The sequence below is a fragment of the Corvus cornix genome, chromosome 27 (genome assembly GCF_000738735.6).
Source record: "Corvus cornix cornix isolate S_Up_H32 chromosome 27, ASM73873v5, whole genome shotgun sequence".
Taxonomy (NCBI): Eukaryota; Metazoa; Chordata; class Aves; order Passeriformes; family Corvidae; genus Corvus; species Corvus cornix.
In genome coordinates, this window is record NC_046355.1 from 204,341 (window position 1) to 221,754 (window position 17,414).

A 17,414-nucleotide genomic window follows, 5' to 3' on the forward strand; every position below is an offset into this window, starting at 1 on the left:
CGCTCTCTTCCGGGAGCAACGAGTTCAGCCAATCAGCGCCCCGCCTCCGGGTGACGTCATGGTGATGTCATTCTAGCGGGAAAATCAAGCGTGGCGGGGATGCCCTTCTCGCCCTCCCCCCATCACGGAGGCGAGAGCTTTGTACCAAAGGGGTTTATTTGCATGTAAATAAACATGTTCTCTGCAATATTTCCAAAAAAGTTGAAATTCCACTTTCCGCCCAAAAAAAACTGCCGCGGGAGCCGGGATATTTACAATTCCAGCGATTTTCCAGCCAGGGATTTATGTACATCATGATAATCGAGGAAAAGAACCAGTTTCTTTTAATCTCCGTGTTCACTTCACCACCTGAGATTAAAAGGTTTGGCTTATATTTAATTTTCACTTTTATCTTTCTGAATACTGAAAGATGTAAAATAATTGAGAATAAGCAAAAATATTCCAAAAATAAACCATTTCTCAGAGCCCGAGCACTGACACCCCAAAGCGTCTGCGTGGTCACACACCTCAGCTCTCCCAGGACTGACGTCATTGGAAGGGGACAGGGCACCAAAATGGGGTGAAGAGCTTTAAATCTGGGAGTCGTGCCTCCCGCAGTGGCCAGAGGAGACGTTGTTCCCTCTGTTCCCGCCTTCCACAGGGGGAATTTTGGATACTGAGCTTTGGTCTGGGTGAGGGGAGAGGAAACATGTGCAGCTCGTTCCTTTAAAACACATTTTTGTGTCAATTTCGCTGCTGAACGGGACTTCCTGCCAATTTTTTGTGTGCTTCGACAGCAGGAAAACACAGCTCTGGCTAAGGACAAGTCCAGGGGAGCCAACCTGTGGGATTCCCAGCCTGGATTCCACTTGAAAGTGCTTCTTCTGGAAGGCTGGTTGTGCCCTCGCACAACTCGGAACGGATCGAAGGGCTTGTGTCAAAAGAATGGGTTAAATAAAAACAGGAGAGGGGGGCAGGCAGCGCTCCGGAGGCTGAGCCGGCACCGTTCCCAACGCAGCCCCTGGAGCAGGGGCTCCAGCTAAATTCCTCTGGGATTGTATCCCTGACATCCTCTTCATCACTCGATTCCGACGCTGCGTGAAGCAACAGCGTTTGCTCCAGGTTTGGATTTAATTCCCGCTTTCCTATCATTTCAGCCCCTGGGGACAGGAGCTCTGGTGAGGGGGAGGTTGTGGTGTGCAGGACACCCAGGAGCAAGGGATAAATATTGGAAAATATGAGAAGGGAAAGTTCTCCAGAGCTGGGGGAAGCTTGGGAGAAATTCAGGCTCCCACGCTCTGCAGGAGCCCCGGAATTAAACTGGAGGCAGAAGGAAGAGGTGAAAAATCCCTACAATTAATGGGATAGTTGCCAACCTACTGAAAAGGCACCGGCCTTTCCAAAAAGCTGGGAACCAAACAGCTTTCCTGGGGTATCCCAGGATGGGAAATTTTAAAAGTTTAAAAGAAACTCAAATCCTTGACATCTTTTCACGCTGCATCCCCAAAGGTGAAGCGTAACCCCCACTCCCACGGGGAAATCCTGGCCTCCAGAACTGACAGCAAAATCCTGTGGGAGCAGGATCCTGCTCAGTACATAATTCCAAAGGAGATGTGTTTGCAGAACTCCTGATTTCCCACATTCCTCTTCAGTGAATCAGATGAAACTGCTTTTAAAAATAAAACACTCTCCTGAGTCTCTTTTCCTTTCAGGGACCACAAGATCAGCCTGGAGAGGATGCCTGAGTCATGCTCCTAATTCCAGCCAAAAGGGGAAAATCCATCTTTTAAGGAAATCAATGCTTCTCCTGCAACTCTGATCCCAGCTGAGCCACTCCGGGACTGTTTTCCAGGCAGTGCAAGTGCCAAGCAGGACACGGCTCCATCAGCTGGACAATCCTTCCCAGGGCAGTGCCTGTGTGTGTGACCACAATTCCCAGCTGAGCAGCACAAGGGGATTCCAGGGAAACTCGCTGGTGCAGACAGGAGTCCCTTTTCCACGGTGATTTGCTGGAATTTCACCACGCTGGAATGTCACCAAAGCTGCAGAGCCGCCCAAACCCACGGGCTCTACCCAAATTCCCGTCGGGGGAAAACAAGGAGCACGAGGCATTCCCACATGGAGGTGAATAAATAGCTAAAACAAAAGGGAAGGCAAACCCAAGGCAGCAGCAATCCCTCAGAGCTGTGACCTGGGATAAAACCTTGATTTCCATGAGGCACCGGAGGCACCGCGCTGAGCCGGGCATTGAACGAAGGAATGCCGTGGGAACAAGAGAAATTAAAAACCTCGTGGTTTTCCTTCTTCCAAAGAATTAAAACCCAACCCTAAAACATTTCCTAAAGTAATTACTTTTAAAACTTCCTACATCCAAAAGGAGCTTATCCTGAATGGGAAGAGGGCAGAGGGACTGGGATCTCCCAGACCAGCCTATGTCTGTTTGCCCCATTTGGGAGCTGCTCCCACATTCCCACGCTCGGCTTCACCCCCGTTAATTCCAACAGGGATGATAATACTCGTAAATTCAGGAAGAATGGAAGTGCCCACAGGATGAAGGCCACAGGCAGGGACCTGGCTGCTGGCACTCACACCTTCTGCACAGACCTTGGTGGTCCGAAAATCTTGGAAATATCTCGGAAATACTTATTTTTCCCTTCTCCAAACACACCCCGTGAAGATCCGTGTGGCAAGTTTGGGATGAATCCTTCCTTCCTTCCCTCCAGGACCCGCAGGCCCTGCAGACAGCTCGTCTGGGAGAATTAATTGCCAATTAGAGCAACATCCATGAGATCATCATCTTCCTCCCCGATCAGGAACTCGGGGCTGGCCCGGGACGGCCGCTCGGCCGAGAGGATGGCACTGCTCGCCATGGACAGAGACTGATCCGCCGAGATCGGGGACTTGGACCAGCTCTCCGGCTTCATGCCGTGGGATTTCTTCTTGTCCCTGTCCTTATCCCGCTCCCGATCTCTGTCCCGGTCTTTGTCTTTCACTTTTTTCTTCTCCTTTTTGTGCTTCTTGTGTTTCTCAGCGCTGTACTCGGGCAGGGGCCGGATGCCGTCGTCGGAGCTGGGGCTGTTCTGGTAGGATTTCTCGGCGATGGAGGAGCCCGACTCGCTCTCGCTGTCGATGTTCTGGGGGGTGTACGCCGGGGACTTGCTGTGGCTGGGGGAGCAGCGCTCGTGCTTGGGGTGGAGCCGCTGATCAGGGGGGATCCGTAGCTTTTGGAAGAAGCCATCTGAGGCCTCAGGCCGTCCCCGCCCCCTTCCCCGGGTTTCTGCAGAGTTACTTTGGCTTTAATGCTGGGGGAACCACCATCGTGTTTGCTGATGATAATTTTGGCCACTCCAGTGCTTCCGACGTTTTTGGAATCCGAGTTCTTCTTGGAAGAGTCAACAGATCCTCCAGAAACAGAGACCTTCGATTTCTCCTTGTCGCTCTTCTCCCGCTTTCCCTGGAACTCCCCTCCAGACATGTTGTGTTTGGAGGACATTGTATGGCTTGAGGAATTGGAACTCGGCCCCATCTGTCCATCCATGGGGTCGTCTCCGCCAGGCCCGCTCGTGACCACCCCGTGCTTCAGCTTGTCTATGACTGCGGTCAGCGATGGCTTCTTGTTTCTGCTCGGGGACTTGCCTTTGGAGCTTCCATGCTGGTTCTGGGATGAAGACATGGAAGACCCACTGGATGAAAAGGAAGATGAAGATGCCGTGGAGGAATTGGACGACGGGGGTGGTTTCTGTGACATAGACCCGGAGGAGCCCATTCCTGAAGACGATTTCATGCTGGAGCTTGAGCCAGTCCCAGACATGTGAGACCCACCGGAACCTGAACTGATGGGTGACTTTGCTTTAGACGACGGGGGAGTACCTGGGACAGGTTTCATGGGAGAGGCGAGTTTGTCAGAACCCCCCGAGGGTCTCGAGTGAGATGGAGAGATGTTTGGTTTGCTCATGGAAGGGTTCATGAGGGACGATGGCTTTCCTTGAGGTTTCATCTTGGTGCTGCCAGAGCCGGTGCTGAGGCCGTGCTTGGTGATGGGGGAGGATCCCGGCTTTCCCACCGACTGGGCTGAGCCCTTGGACTGACCCGAACCGGAGCCACCTTGGCTGGAGTAGAGGCTGCTGCTCATCTTTGAGCCAGAAGACCCTTCTGATTTGCTTTTAATTTTGCCTGAGGTTGAAGAGGAGGAAGAAGAGGAGGAGGAGGAAGAATGGCTATGATGGCTTTTGCTACTGGAGGAGGTGACAGAACCACTACTCGTGTACTGGCCATGTGAAGACGGTTTGCCAACAGTCACTGTTCCTTTGGGGATCTGAATGGTTATTTTTGGAATAGGAGGAGTAGCTACCCCGGGAGGAGTCTGGGATCTGCCCGAACTCCCCGGAGACTTGGACCCACCTGTGCTTGCTGGCGGCGTGAAGGGCCTGTTGGACGAACTGTGAGATGGAGATTTCCCATCTGTCTCCTGCTTCTTCCGCTTTGGAAGTTTCTCTTTGCTTTTGCCATCACTGGATGGCGTCCGGCTGCGCTTCCCTGGCTTCCCATCTATCCCGGCACCTGCCATGGCACTTCCAGACCCATTGCCTTCCTTTACCCGTTTCTGAGACTTCTCTTTTCCTAAATCCCCTGTGTTCAGCAAAGGGCTCTGACCTCCACTGTGGTGCTCCATGATGTCGGAGGACCCCAGTGCTTTGCTGGCAGCTGCAATAATACTAAAATCCACCGTATCGGACGGAGTGCTCCCCTTAAATTTATTTTCCCCCCCGTCAGCCCCCAAGACTTGCACCCCCAAATTAGTTAGAGCCTGGGGGGCATAGCCCTTGAAATCGTCAGTGTCTCCGCTCTGACTGCTCTCATCAAAGTATTCCTCCCCAAAACCGCTCTGGCTCTGGCTGTTCAGCAAGTCAGGGTTGAAATCTACCCCGTCTGGAAAAAAATGGTTGGAGGAGTCGCTGTTGGGGCTCACAGCGGCGTCCGCGATCAGGTCTGCGGGGTCTGTGTAGGGGTTCTCACTACTGTTGGTCTGAAAAACATCGGGGTCAAAGAGGGCACTTTGTGAATGTCCTGAACTAGAAGAGTCTCTGACTGGAGTCCCAATGGGTGGGCAGTCCTCGGTACTGGTGGGCAGCTTGGAAGCCTCCTCTGCTATATCCGAGAGGATGTCGGTGACATCGGCCCCGATGCTGTCCGAGCTGGACAGGCGAACCATCCTCTGGATACTGGGCTGCGCGTGGGGGAGCGCCTGGGGGTAGGTGGTAGGAGGAGTGCTGCACTGGCTGGGTGCTGGAGTAATATGAGGGGTGTCCAGGGTGTCTGCAGTCATGTTGACATCAAAAATGGGGTTCTGGGAGTCAACATCCATGGAAAAGAGCTCCCTCTGGAAATCATCCTCAGTCTGGTGCTTGGGCTTGTCGGCTGGCATGCGGGATTTTTTTTTCTTTTGCTTATTCCCCCCAGGGCCCATTTCCATTCTGGGGGAGCCAGAGGAAGAGTTCTGCCTTTCCAGAGGGCTGCTCCCATACAGAGTGGAGAAATCCTGAGGAGGATTCTCCTTAAGAAGGTTCATGAGCATGGGGTGGTTCTTGGTGTTGCTGGCTGGTGAGGATACTGGTGGTGGTGTGTGGTGGGGGGGGGTTGGACTTGAGCCAATGGTAGACCCCACATTCCCTGTGATCTGCAACAAACTAGTGAGAATAGGGTTCTGAGACACTTTGCTGAAGTCCTCCCCATGGCCCACCGAGTCATGCCTCTCTTTCATGCTTATGCTCATGTTAAACAAAGTAGTGATGGGCCCCCCAGGAAAAGTGTTGGTTGGGGTGGTGGTCCCACTCATTGGGTTGCTGCCTGTGGTCATGCCATACCCTGGGCTGCTGGCTGGGGGCAGGTTTTTCTTCACCATGTCTTCAACTGTCTCTGCAATGAGGGACAGGGCTGGGGTGTCAGCTTGAATGGTTTCTGCTTTCCTGCGGATGGCTCTCATGGTGACAGGGATGGACATGCACCTGCAAGACACAGCAGAGAGTCAGGGTGGGGTTGGCTGCCCTTAGCCAAGGTCACTGGGGCGGTTTTACACCTCCATCAGGTATAAAACGAGCACTCAGGGGCTTGCACAGGAGAGCAGCAGGTCCAGGGTTTATGTCCTGCTGTTCTGCTTGGTTTCACACTTATCCCACCACCCTTATCCAGCCACGAGACACCAGCGCCTTTATGCACCGCCTTGCAATCACAGAGGGAGAATTAATCAATTAACTCTAATAACTGATGGCTGACAGATCGTTATCTGGTAGTTAAAAAGCACAGGATGCAATCATAGAATCACGGAATGGTTTGGGTAGGAAGGGGCCTTAAAGCTCATCCAGTGCCACCCCTGCCATGGGCAGGGACACCTCCCACTGTCCCAGGGTGCTCCAAGCGTTGTCCAGCCTGGCCTTGGACACTTCCAGGGATCCAGGGGCAGCCACAGCTTCTCTGGGCACCCTGTGCCAGGGCCTGCCCACCCTCACAGGGAGGGGTTTCTTCCCAATATCCCATCTAAAAGCACTGTTTCAGTTTAAAGCCATTCCCCATTGTCCTGTCCTGATGAAGGAATCTGGGTTGTTACTCTGATTCTGCCAGAAAACTCCTTTATCTAAGCTTGGCAAACCTGATTTCCTGCAACCTTATAAAAACCCCAGGATGGCTTGGGTTGGAAGGGCTTAAAGCCCATGCAGTTCCACCCCTCTGCCATGGGCAGGGGCAGCTTTTTGAGCTAAAAAATCAGTGATAACTCCACATTCTCCTCAGGGATGATGAGTCTATAATGTGCTGAACGCAAAACCAGTGATTCTCACTCAAAAGGTGACAGGAGTGTTGTGCCCTGTGAACATCCTGCTCTGTTCTGAATGGAACTGAGGTGGAGGAACCTGGATAAAAGCCCTGTGTAAACAACAAACTCAAAAATTAGTAGCTACAGTTCAACATCTGGTATTGAATTTTCAGCAGGGCTGTGAGTTTTTCTCTCTTCCAAACAAGCACAGAACAGCTCCAGAACTGCTGGATGAACACGAGAAGGAGCAGAACTCATCTGTGTGGTTGGGAGTGCAAGGTGGGACAAAATCCCAGCTTACCTTTGAACAACCTTGGCAATGAAATCATCTGTACAGATGAGGGCATCGGACAGCCCTTTGTACAGCTTGCAGTTCACATGGGTGGAGTCCTGTACATCCATCACCACTGCAAGAGAGAGCAGGTGTTTAGGAGAGATCAAACTCCTGCACACAGAACGAGGAAACCCTGCCAGCCTTCCCAAAAATGCTGTTCCTGCTGCCCCTGAGCCCACTTACCACACACCAGGGAGTCGTTCACGGGGTGCTGGAAGGATACACTGAAACAGGAGTCAGAGAGAGGACAAACTTCAAACTGCAGGATCCCAGGAGAATCTGAAAGGCACAGGAAACATTAACTGAGGGAAGAGTGGAGATGAACCAGAGCCTCAAAACCCCCACAAAAACGGGATAAAAATAAGGGAAGCAGCAGAGGCCTCATTTCTTATGAGGAAAACTACCCAGGGTTCATCATTCCCACGTCATATTCCTCTGGAGGTGGCACCCACCTTCCTTCAGGACTGTCCTCTTGACACAGCTGCCGATGAGGGTGTTGTAGGCCACCTGGTGCCGGATCAAGTTGAGGATGAGGGGCACCCGGCCGGGGTGCTGGAAGGCGATTTTGCTGATCAGAGTTCCCTGGAGGCTTCGTCCGTCCGGGAGAGGAGCGTCTTTGTTCAGGAAGTAACAGTGCTGCTGTCCTGGAAGAGCCTGACAAACAATTCCTGCTTTAGTCCAGCCGGGTAGAGGGGGATAAGGGACATCCAGCAGTGCCCAGAAGCCACTGACACCACGTCACCTTTCTGGCTGAAAGGGACAAACACCGAGGACGTTTTCCTTCCACTCTGAACAAGGAAAACATGATTTTCATTCCTCAAAAGTACTGCCCAACAGCATTCACTGCTCCCACTAAAACAGTTTCACATTGGATGGCATCCCTTCTGGGAAGAGAATCCTCTGGAGTTAACACTCATTCACAGATTTAAGGATTTCTCCCAAAATGTTGCAATTCATTCAGCCACACATCACTGCACAAAAGGAAGGGACAGATCCTGGGAAGGCTCAGCCCCTCTGCTCTCCTCCCTGCAGCTGCACTCCAACAGCAAAGCATCTTTCAATACCTCATTTTCCTAATCACCACGGTCATCATGGAATGGTTTGGGTTGGGAGGAATGTTAAAGCCCATCCAATCCCACCCCCTGCCATGGGCAGGGACACCTCCCACTGTCTCACATTGCTCCAAGCCCTGTCCAACCTGGCCTTGGACACTTCCAGGGACGGGGCAGCCACAGCTTCTCTGCGAACCTGTGCCAGGGCCCTGTACCTGAATCCTAACACTTGAAGAACAAGTTTTGTCCTGGAATAAATACTGAACCCATTTATCCCACTTGGAAGACAGCTGAACCAGCTGAACCCCCCCGAAATGCTGCTGTGGAGGTGTCCCAGGCTGGCTGGGAGAGCACACTTACTGCGTAGAAGCGCATGTTGTGGTTCAGGGGCAGGGGATCGGCCTCCTTGGACAACTCAAACTGCGTGATCAGCTCATACAGGGGGACAAATGTGGGTGACGTGTCAAACAGTGGGATACCTGAGGGGACAAGACAGCATGGAATGATGGCACCTGGGAGCCAGGGAGAGATGGTGGGAGAACCTGTCCAGGTTTTACTGAGAACAGCACAAAACCCCGAGCAACTTCCCTGGCACATGTTAAAAATCAGCAGCGTTTACTGATAGAAACAAGGAGACATTAATAAAACCCTGGAGATGAAACATTAATAAAACCCTGACAGCTCTGCAACCCACCTGTGCAGCTCTGGAGTTTCTGGATGAAAGCTCGAGACACTGGAATGGGACGTGGGAACTTCAGGAAGAAACAAGCTGGCAAGTCCACGCTGTTGGCACTGGTGATCGAGGAGAAAGACGGAGTTCTGAAAGATTGGGGGGGACAAAAGGTCCTGTGAGCTGCAGGGCTTCTGCTGTCACCTGACACAACATTTATGTTTCCTCAAATACACAGTTACACCTTAAAAATAAAGGCACCCCTCAGGAGCACCTCAGAGCCCTGAAACAGGCCTTTCTTGGCCTAAAGACAGCACTTGTGTAACTCACATCATGCTGTGACATCACACAGCCATTCCCCACTGACGCCAGCTGAGTGCTGGCCTTGTGTCCTGCCCTTACCCTTTGCTGTCCACGGGGTGGGAGCCCATGATCAGGGGAGCAATTGGAAGTTTGTGCATTGCCATGGTTCCCTCGACTGTCACGGACACGTTCATGCCCAGCGAGCGAGGAACTGCGGGGGGAAGCAAGAGAAGAACCCGACAAGGACATAAGCTGATGGAAAAAAAACCCATTCAGTGCAAGTTTTGTGGATTAAACATTAATTAAATATACTCTCCATCCCTGGAAGTGTGCAAGGCCAAGTTGGATGGGGCTTGGAGCAACCTGGGATAGTGGAAGGTGTCCCTGCCCATGGAATTGGATGAGCCTTAGGGTGCTTTCCAACACAAAACATTCTGTGACTCCATAAAATATCACTCTGGTGGAAATATCTGGCTTCCCCCACAAGGCACAGAGTTCACTGTTCACCTCCAGGACTAAATGGAAAACAGCCAAACTGACTGTTCTACCCAGAGCTCCACTTCCCTCTTGCCAGGTGGATCAGTTGCGTCACTCTCAAAATATTTTCCAAATGCATTTGTGAGTTCGTCGTTCGCTCTTTGCAAAGCAAAACAAATAATGATTTTGGATAATTTCCCCCCTCTTCTTTCCTGACAACTGGAGCTCGGTTTTGGCATTTTAACAAGAGCCAGATGTCCGTGCATAGAAACAATCTCCCAGTATGAGGGAAGAGGCACCAGGCTGGATGGGGCTCTGAGGAACCCGGGATAGCAGAAGTGTCCCTGCCCATGGCAGAGGGTTGGAACTGGATGAGCTTTAAGGTGCCTCCCAACCCAAACCATTCTGGGATTCTATGTTTTTACTCAGACAACAAAACAAATCCCATGTTAAAATGAGATTCACTCCAAGGAAAAAGGCTCTGCCTGCAAACAGTCACCCCACGACCCCACAGGAGCCCAGCTCTGACTCCAGCACAGCCACAAGGTCCAATGGTCAATGGTCACCTGGGCCAGTGTTTGCACCTGGGCTCACTAAAGCTGGGTCCTCCACAGGACAGCCTGTGACAGGGTAACAGCAGAGGGGAGCTAGGCTGGAATTCCGCTTCCTTCTCTCCCTCAAGCAGCAGCAGCCCCCAGCAGCCCCACAGCTGACCTACCATTGTTCTCGTGCAAAACCACAGGGGCTCCAGTGCCATCCTCAAATAAATCATAGGGGGAGACGTAATATTTGAGGTTCATCAGGAGACCTGGGGGAGAGAAACTCCTGATGAGGCGTCCTGAGAAGTCAACCTGATCATCCCCACACCCCAAAGCCACACAAACACCTTGTCCCTCTTTTACTTTGATTATTTTCCCATCAGTTAATGTGAAACTATCACCCATAATGGGGGCCAAGAACAAATAAATTTTCATTAATTCCTTTTTTTTAAAGTGTGAATCACAAGTACCTCCACTCCTGGGGGTGAGATAGCCAACACTGCCATGCAGGATCTTGTCCAGGGGGTTTGCATTGGTGGCTTGCCTGCAAGAGAGGCAATCACAGGCTGAAACAAGCCACAGCCACACCTGAAGCCAAAATTCATGTGCTGAGACTGATTTTAACCCAAAATACACATTTCTGGGACCCAAAGAGGGCCTGATCTTACTGTACAGGCAAAACAAAAGCTGCTTTACTCTGCAGCATGGCTGGTTGATCACTGAACCTACAGCAGTGAAACAGGACCAAAGCTTTCTCAATTTCTTACTGTAAAACACATGACCACTAAATCCATCAAGCTACAAACTTTTTATTTTGACTTTTAGACTCTCTTCTAATCAATTTCCACAGTTAAAAAGGAATTTCTCAGAGCTCTGAGCATTTATAGGTATTTACAAAACCCACCCAACCACACAGACACCACAAACTCACCAATACATCCCAGCCATCTTTTGGAGATCCAACTCCAAGGACTGCAGAGCCAAGTACATTTTAGTTTTAAGTTTGCTTAGGAAAAAAGAAAAAAAAAACAATTAAACAATATAAGAAAACTTGAAAGGAACTGTGCAGTGCAAACCTACAAGCTTGGAGGGTTGTTTCATTTTTTATGTGTGGGTATAAATAAATGTATTCTAGACTTATTATTTCATTTTATATATGTGGATATAAATGAATTCTGGACTTACTTGTCCCCTGGCAGCTTATACAGGTTCACAAGTCCCCTCAGATGCTTTGAAAACTCATCAAAATTTTTCTCTCTGAAAGGAAAAGGGAGGAAAAGTTACTAAGTATTCAAATTAGTAACAGGTTTCATTTTAAAAAGTGACATCAATACAGACACTGAGCCAATTAAAAAAAAAGACTTTTGCTACATGAAAGCTACAAAATTTGTTCTTTCAATGATTCAACTTTAACCTGCTGTGGGCTTTGAAGATACTTTGCACAGCAGCCAGAATCACAAGATCTGAGTCAAAGCCAGAAAATCCCCTGGAGAAGGGAAGACACTTTGTAGGGAAGGAGCAGCTGTGAAGAATTTTGTGTTTCCAGACATCAAATAGCATCAGAACATTACAGGAAAGAGAAACGTGCGAAAAAACACAACATCCCACCCTTGTCACTCACCTCAGATGTTGCACCAGTTCTGGACAGCTCTGAAAAGGAAAGAACACACAAGGATATCAGTGTGGAATGCAGCCACTCCAGGCTTTGTGCAGCTCTGAACTGGGAAATACCAGGACACGGAAATTCCCGAGCACCAGCTTTTCCTGGGAAGCCACACAATGCTCACAACCACACCTCGCTGTGGTTCTACTTCTGCTCCTCAACCCCTGCTGGGACAAGTCCCAGCAATAACATTTCCTCTTAAATTATTCATTTGAAATAAACTTCTCAAATTGTGAAGCCTTAGGTTGAAAATCTATGACCTTACATAGGGATATTAAAAATAATATCCCTATGTTTCCAGGAGAGGCCAATCAAACACCAACCTCAAACTCCTCCACAGGCAGTAAAGCCATTTTCTCCCAGCTTTCCACATTTTAGAACTTTCCATTCCCACACCTGAGCTTTGTAAGAATAATTTCCCTTCTCTTTCCTTGGAAACACAGTGATAACTTCCATAAAATTTTCAGAAACACTGGGGTAACTTCCTCAAATAATTCTGCCAGTTGTAAATCCATAGTGTGCATTGATCAGAGTATCCCACAGGAGCAAACTACTCCATGGAGGATTTTACTTCCCACTAGAACGAGCAGCAGGGGTGTGACTCTGGGTCTAAGGGAATGTTAAATACAACTCATTTCCTCTGCTCAAACCAAAGGGAGGTAAATGGCAATCCCAAAAGGACAAGGGTTCCTCTTTCCTAGGAATACACACCACGGGGTTTTCTCCATGGTGAGCCACCTTGACATCACAGAGCAGCCCTGTAGGATCCAACTGCACTTCCACATAAAACATGTCCGAGGTGATGTAACACTCGGTGCCGTTCGCACTCAGGTGGGAGCCGAGGCTTCCAGAGGAAACAGAACAAAAATCGCTGTGAGATGCACAGAAAACCCCCAGAAAACCCCCAGAAACACCCCCAGAAACACCCCCCAATCTAAGCACACAAAACTCCCCAGGCCAAGCACACAAAACCCCACAATCCAAGCACACAAACCTCCCAATCCAAGCACACAAACCTCCCAATCCAAGCACACAAATCTCCCAATCCAAGCACACAAACCTCCCAATCCAAGCACACAAAACCCCACAATCCAAGCACATAAACCTCCCAATCCAAGCACATAAACCTCCCAATCCAAGCACACAAAACCCCACAATCCAAGCACATAAACCCCACAATCCATTACAGAAAATCCCCCAGTCCATCACACAAAACCTCCCAATCCAAGAACACAAAATTCCCCAATCCAAGCACACAAAACCCACAGTCCAAACACATAAACCCTGCAATCCAAGCACACAAAGCTCCCCAATCCATCATACAAAACCCCATCACCCAAGCACACAAACCCCCACAATCCAAGCACACAAAATCCATCACGCAAACCCCACAATCCAAGCAAACAAAAACCCCAATCCAAGCACACAAAACACCCCAGTCCAAGCACACAAAATCCCCAATCCAAGCACATAAAAAACACCCCAATCCAAGCACACAAAATCCCCAATCCAAGCACACAAAACCCCACAATCCAAGCACCAGAAGGTTCTGGTGTGGGCAGGGAACCAGGAGAGGTCTTTGCCATGAATCAAAGGAGGAGACCCACCCGCTTTGCCTGGCGATGGACTCCAAGCGATCAGTCATGGCAGGCAGAGATGATACTGGATGGAGGGAGCAAAAACCAAAGTTTAGGGGAATGGTCTGACATTCCCTAAGGGATTTAGGCACCAGCAATAAACCCAGTCTCAGATGGTTACCCCCTCCCACGTCTGCTCACACTGTCACACGTGCAACCACACAGGACCTGTGCCCAAATACAAACACAAGGGTCTGCACGGAGAAACCCAAATATTCCCAAACTGCAAGGAGAGAATGGAGTTTCTTCTGCAAGTGGAATCCAGCTATGGGCACTCACAGAGCCATGGAATGGTTTGGAAGGGACCTTAAAGCCCATTCAGTGCCACCCCTGCCATGGCAGGGACACCTCCCACTATCCCAGGGTGCTCCAAGCCCTGTCCAACCTGGCCTTGGACACTTCCAGGGATGGGGCAGCCACAGCTGCTCTGGACAATGAGAGGCTTTTCCCAATAAAAGCAGCACAGCCAGTGCTGACTGTCCTGCCTGGCACCGAGCTGGGAGTGCTGATGAACCCCTGAGCACCAGCAACACCCTGTGTGTGATTTTTATGGAGCATTTCCATAGGATTTTCCACCCTGCAGCAGCCTGTGGAGAGCATGCAGAGAAAACACCAACCTTTCAGGGCCTTCTGCAGCGTCTCCAAGCAGCTCACCAGGTGCTGGTGTCCCCCCGAGTTCAGCACCACTCGCTTTTCCTTGGGCAGACAAAAGAAAAAAAGGTCATTTTTCCTTGTCCCTCAGTAGGAGAGAATTATGGAAACTTTTGAGCAGCCAAGGGAGGTTTATTTACATAATTAAAAGCAGATTAGATTTCATGCCCAAATTACATCATCTTGATTCCTCTAGGTGAACAGTATCTGTTTGCAAGCAGATTACAAAGGCAGGCCTGGAACTGATTTATTTTCTTTTAAGCAACTTGCTCAGCTGGAAGAACAGAATGTAGCAACTTTTAACAGGTCTAAGATGAGAGTTTTAAAAGAGGTGACAGAGAAATAAAGAGCCAGGCAAACTTTTAACACCTGAGCATGTGCAGGAGGCTTTGCTGTAGCTCTCCCTGCCTCCTGCTCCTCCTTGCCCCACCCACACCAATATTTCAAACCCATTTTTGACTAAGCCAGCACTGAGTGTTGAGTGTCTGCTCTACAAAACAATATCCTGGAAGGGTAAATAGCAGAAAATACAAGTTTGATCCTTTTCCTGGCACTGAGCTGACAATTAATCTGTAATTAGGAGAGTGTTTGGACATCCCTCCCTCCCCTGTGCCCCCATCCAGGAGAGAGCAAAGCCTTAAATGCCTTGAAGAGATCTAAGAACCCAACACAAAATCATCACCAGAGGAGCCCCAGACAGCTCCTGCTCAGAGCCCAGCAATCCTCACCATGACCTGACGGACCAACTTCATGGTTTCTGTCCAGGGCCGGTTCTGGCTGTACTTGGCGTGGAGCCTTTCCAGGAGGGAGCTCATCTTGTTCAGCTTCTCCGCCTCTGTGAGACAGGAATATTCAGGAAAGAGAATGAGTCAATATTGGAAGTTTAACAATCAGTTTAGGAGCAAAACACCTTCCACCTTTAAGCTAAAGATGACTTCAAAGAATTTACTTACCACTGGTTTAACCCCAGACCTCGAGGTGAGGTAAATGTTATGGAATATCCCAAGCTGTTAAAACTTAAAGGACCATGAAAATCCTATGGAATGCCTGTCTGGAAAATGCCCAGCTCCTGTTCTGCACGATCCCTGAGTGATGTGGCCCCAGCAGGTTCAGTTCTGTCAGGACAGGAGGATATCAGGGCACTGTCTGAAGATCCAACAGGATCCTCAGGGTCTAACGACGATGCTTCCCTGGGGCAGGAAAGTGTGGGAAACACAGTGTTAAAGCAGTGAGGTGGGATTTTGTGTCCTGGGCTCCCCCTCTGTTCTCTCTCCCAACTTTTTGAAAGGTCTTCACACCTTCCATCATCAAAAACCTCAACCAAGTCATTCCAATCGCCAGTTGTCACAAATTCTGTGCTCAGACGCACTCCTGCCCCACTGTAGGACTCGGGGGAATGGCTGGAGCTGTGCCTGGGAGGTTCAGGTTGGATTTTGGGAGAGATTCTTCCCCCAGAGAGTGGTTGGGCACTGAACAGGCTCCCCAGGGAATGGGCACAGCCCCAAGGCTGCCAGAGCTCCAGGAGGATTTGGACAACGCTCTCAGGTACAGGGTGGGATTGTTGGGGTGTCTGTGCAGGGCCAGGGGTTGGACTTTGATGATCCTACAGGTTCCTTCCAGCTTAGGACATTCCATGACTCTACAAATAGCTCAGAGCTGAGGGCTGCTGTTCCCTCAGTGCTGCTCCAGAGCCAGGACACGGCTCCATGTGCTGGGAGGGGATGAAGCAGTGGATGAGTGACTGGAGCATGACAAAGAGAATGCGGCTTTCAGGAACACTCAAATCCTGTATTTTATTGCCAAGAGACAGAGTTTCCACACTTCCATGTCAAAAAAAATCCCAGTGGACATCACTCCAGAATAAACCCTCTCCCTGACACCGGAGGGTCCAAGGCAAACATGACATTTTAGTCTCACCTCACAGGATCCTGTGACTTCCACCTGCCAAACTTCCTCGGTTTGGGTTCCTCATTGATGCTCTCCCAGCCCACGGACCTAACACCGAGTCCTCCAAATCCCAGTGAAAGGAATGAATGAATGAATGTGTGCTGGATGTTTTGGAGTCTCCTGCTCTGGAGACATTCCAAACCCACCTGTGTCACCTGCTCCAGGTGACCCTACCTTGGCAGGGGGGTTGGACTGGATGATCCCCAGAGATCCCTTCTAACAACCCCAACTATTCCGGGATTTTGTTTTCAGGCACTTTATACCTTTCAGCTGCATCAACACAGGATGTTGGAGGTGGGAAGAGACCCCCGGAGCTCACCTGGTCCAAGCCCCCTCCCCTACCTACAGTGAGTTGTCCAGAATCCCAGGAGAGAGTTGGAAGGGACCTCTGCAGATCACTCAGCCCAAGACCCCTGACAAGGCAGGGTCACCCGGAACGTGCCCAGGTGGGTGTGGAATATCTCCAGAGAGGGAGACTCCGCTCCCTCCCAGGGCAGCTGTTCCAGTGCTCTGACACCCTCCTGGGAAGAAGTTCTTCCTCATGTCGAGGTGGAACTTGTTGTGTTTCAGTTTCTGGCCATTGCTCCTCGTCCTGCCGCTAAACAGAGTCTGGCACCATCCTCTGACACCCTCTGGAGACATTAGTACGGACTGATGGGATCCCCTCTCAGCCTTCTCCACAGTAACCAGGCCCGGCTCCGCGGTCCCTCCTCATCACAGAGATGCCCCAGACTTCAAATCACCTTTGCGACCCTCTCGCTTTCCGGGGCGCACCTCAGCCCCATCCCGGGGCTGCCCAGACCCGGAGCCTCGGATCCACAGGGCCCCCCTCGTTCCCTCACGGCGCCGGCGGGAACCCCCGCGTCGCACTCACCCTCGGCGCTGCCCGGCGCTGCCTTCATATTGCAGGTCCGGGGCCAGGATCGAGAGAGGGACTGGGAAAGGGGATCGGGAGCGGGCGGGGAGCGGGGGCGGCGGCGGGGCCGCCCTCGCCCTCACACGGCAGCGGCCGCCGCCATCGCTGCGCCCGCGGCTGCGCTCCCGCGCTCTCGCGAGACTCCGCCGCGCCCGCGCGCGCAGGGGTGGGCGTGGCTTGAGAGACAGCACGCCCCGCCCCCTCAGCCTCCTGGAAGCGCGGCGGCGGCCGCTGTGGAGCCCTTAACGGAGCATTAACCGCCCGTTACCCGCCGGTGCGCCGGGCCGGGCCCGACAGCGACCCGCCGGTGGCTTTAGAGCGCAGCGCGGGAGAGCGGCGGGAGGCCGGGCCGGCGGGGCGGCGACGCCGCCATGGAGCTTTGTTGCGGGCCGGGCGCTAGGGGGCGCTGTCCCCGCCCCGCGCCCCAATAAAGTTCGC

The 17,414-nt window shown here is 51.2% G+C and overlaps 1 protein-coding gene across 1 annotated transcript; it reads right to left on the bottom strand.

The window, feature by feature from the left end:
* Positions 1-138: 138 nt before the first annotated feature.
* Positions 139-17,060, bottom strand: MED1 (mediator complex subunit 1). Its single transcript, XM_039565593.1, is given in 18 exon segments — positions 139-3,172; positions 3,175-5,984; positions 7,089-7,194; positions 7,305-7,400; positions 7,574-7,775; positions 8,534-8,652; positions 8,868-8,992; positions 9,246-9,357; positions 10,342-10,431; positions 10,633-10,706; positions 11,094-11,168; positions 11,348-11,419; positions 11,784-11,812; positions 12,537-12,669; positions 13,433-13,487; positions 14,080-14,158; positions 14,842-14,948; positions 16,935-17,060. Coding segments are annotated over 18 exon segments (4,746 nt in total). The 5' UTR covers positions 16,963-17,060; the 3' UTR covers positions 139-2,738.
* Positions 17,061-17,414: the final 354 nt, after the last annotated feature.